Genomic DNA, 1,764 nt, shown 5'->3' on the forward strand with positions numbered 1-1,764 from the left:
GGTTCTGCAGAGGGTTTGGGGAGATCTTGAGATATTCGGGGAACCTTGGGATTTGGGAAGAGTTTGGGGAGGTCTCAGGAGATTTAGGGAGCATTTGCAGAGAATTCAGGTGGTCTGGGGGGATCTCAGGCGAGTCAGAGAGGATCTCAAGGGCTTTAGGATGATCTCGGGGGGGGTGGTGGTTTTCTGGGGTCTCAGCAGGGTTTGGGGGGATTTTAGGGAGACCTGAGGGTTTACTCTGGGGTCACCTGGCAAACTTGCAGTCAGAGGCGATGTGCCCAGCGCCGCCGCACTTGGTGCACACGGTGGTGTTGGTGATGCTGCGGGTCTCGGTGCTCTGCCACGGCCGCAGGATTCTGCAGGGGACAGGGAGGTTACCTGGGGGCTCGGGGGTTATTTGGGGTGAACTGGGGGCGTGGGGCCCCCCTGACCTGTTGTCGTCCTCCCGCAGGGTCCCATTGAGCCGTGCCAGCTCCCTCAGCTGCATCTTGCGCAGGTCGTTCTGGTCCTCGGGGGTCTCGATGCCCTGCTTCAGGATGTTCCGGATCTGGGGGGCACGGGGAGTGTCAGGGGGGGTATGCACTGCCGGGGGCCCCCCCAGCCCTCCCAGGACACCCACGGACCTGCTCCACAGCCTTCTTGACGTTCTCCATGGTGTTGGCAGTGACCAGGGCGTGCAGGGGCTCGTCCTCGCCCGGCAGCATCTGCCCGTCCTTGCGGCCCACCTTGCCCTCCTTCACCGAGCCCTTGCCCCGGATCATGATCTTGGCATTGCACTCCTTCTCGATGTTCTTCAGCGTGTTCCCCCTGGCACCCAGAACAAGGGGGTCACAGATGGACTTGGGGGATACCCCACGGGTCCAGCACACCGGGACGCTGCAGCCCCTGCCCTGGATCACAACTCTGGCATTACACTCCATGTTCTTCAGCGTGTTCCCCCTGGGAATGGGGGATCCCAAAACGGGGGGGATGGAGCCCACGGGCCCATTGGAGCCCCCCCCACTGGGGGACAGTGCAGACCCAGCAGCACATGGCTCATTAGGAGCTCAAGCTCATTAAGAACACAGGGTATCATCAGGCACCCTGCAAGTTATTTAGGGTGAGGAACAGGGCACAACCCAGGAAGGGGGAGAGGAAGGGGGTCACCCACCTGAATATTTTGGGGGATACTGAGAGGAAACACAACCCAGACAGGGAAAGGGGTCATCCAGTTGGATTGGGGGGGCACCTCACAAACCCACAGGGGCACTCACATCAGGACCCCACAGGTGACAAGATGGGGACCCAGCAGCACCCCAGCGTCATTAGGAGCTCCCCAAATTTCTGGGGTGAAGCCCAGGGGACTCCTCTCCAGTCTCACAGTCCCCCCAACCCCCTGAGTCTCGGGGTGCCCACCTGGGTCCGATGAGGAGCCCCACGAAGTTGATCTCGGGGTACTCGTCCTGCGGGATCATCACCTTGTCGCTCACTCGTGTCGCCGGCGGCCTGGGGGGTGAAAGGTGGGGTTCAGCCCCTCAGGGGAGCCCCAAACCAGGCAGAATCGGCCCCAAATCGGGGTGGGGTAGCCCCCCTCACTTGTAGTCAGCCGGGGGCTTGAAGTCGGGGTTCAGGGCCACCATCTCGGTGATGAGGTTGTGCCGCTCCTCCTCCAGCTTCTTGCGCGTGCGGAACTCGCGCGTGTTCAGGCGCTTCCCCTCGCTGTTGTAGATGGGCTCCGGGGAGGGGGACCTGCCCAGGGGGGCGGGGGGGTCACCAGAGCGCCCC

General features: G+C 62.6%; 1 protein-coding gene across 1 annotated transcript in view; it reads right to left on the reverse strand.

Annotated features, from left to right (window-relative positions):
• Positions 1-217: 217 nt before the first annotated feature.
• SF1 (splicing factor 1) overlaps positions 218-1,764 on the reverse strand; it is a 5,248-nt gene continuing 3,701 nt past the window's right edge. Inside the window, exons 2-6 of the mRNA XM_029963214.1 lie at positions 1,576-1,728; positions 1,396-1,485; positions 624-807; positions 432-547; positions 218-356 (exon numbers count right to left, since the gene is read on the reverse strand). Coding sequence (XP_029819074.1) covers positions 245-356; positions 432-547; positions 624-807; positions 1,396-1,485; positions 1,576-1,619 — 546 coding nt within the window. The 5' untranslated portion in view covers positions 1,620-1,728 and the 3' untranslated portion in view covers positions 218-244. The remainder of the gene's footprint in view (positions 357-431; positions 548-623; positions 808-1,395; positions 1,486-1,575; positions 1,729-1,764) is intronic.

The sequence above is a fragment of the Manacus vitellinus genome, unplaced genomic scaffold, assembly GCF_001715985.3.
Source record: "Manacus vitellinus isolate BGI_N305 unplaced genomic scaffold, ASM171598v3 scaffold_560_pilon, whole genome shotgun sequence".
NCBI lineage: Eukaryota > Metazoa > Chordata > Aves > Passeriformes > Pipridae > Manacus > Manacus vitellinus.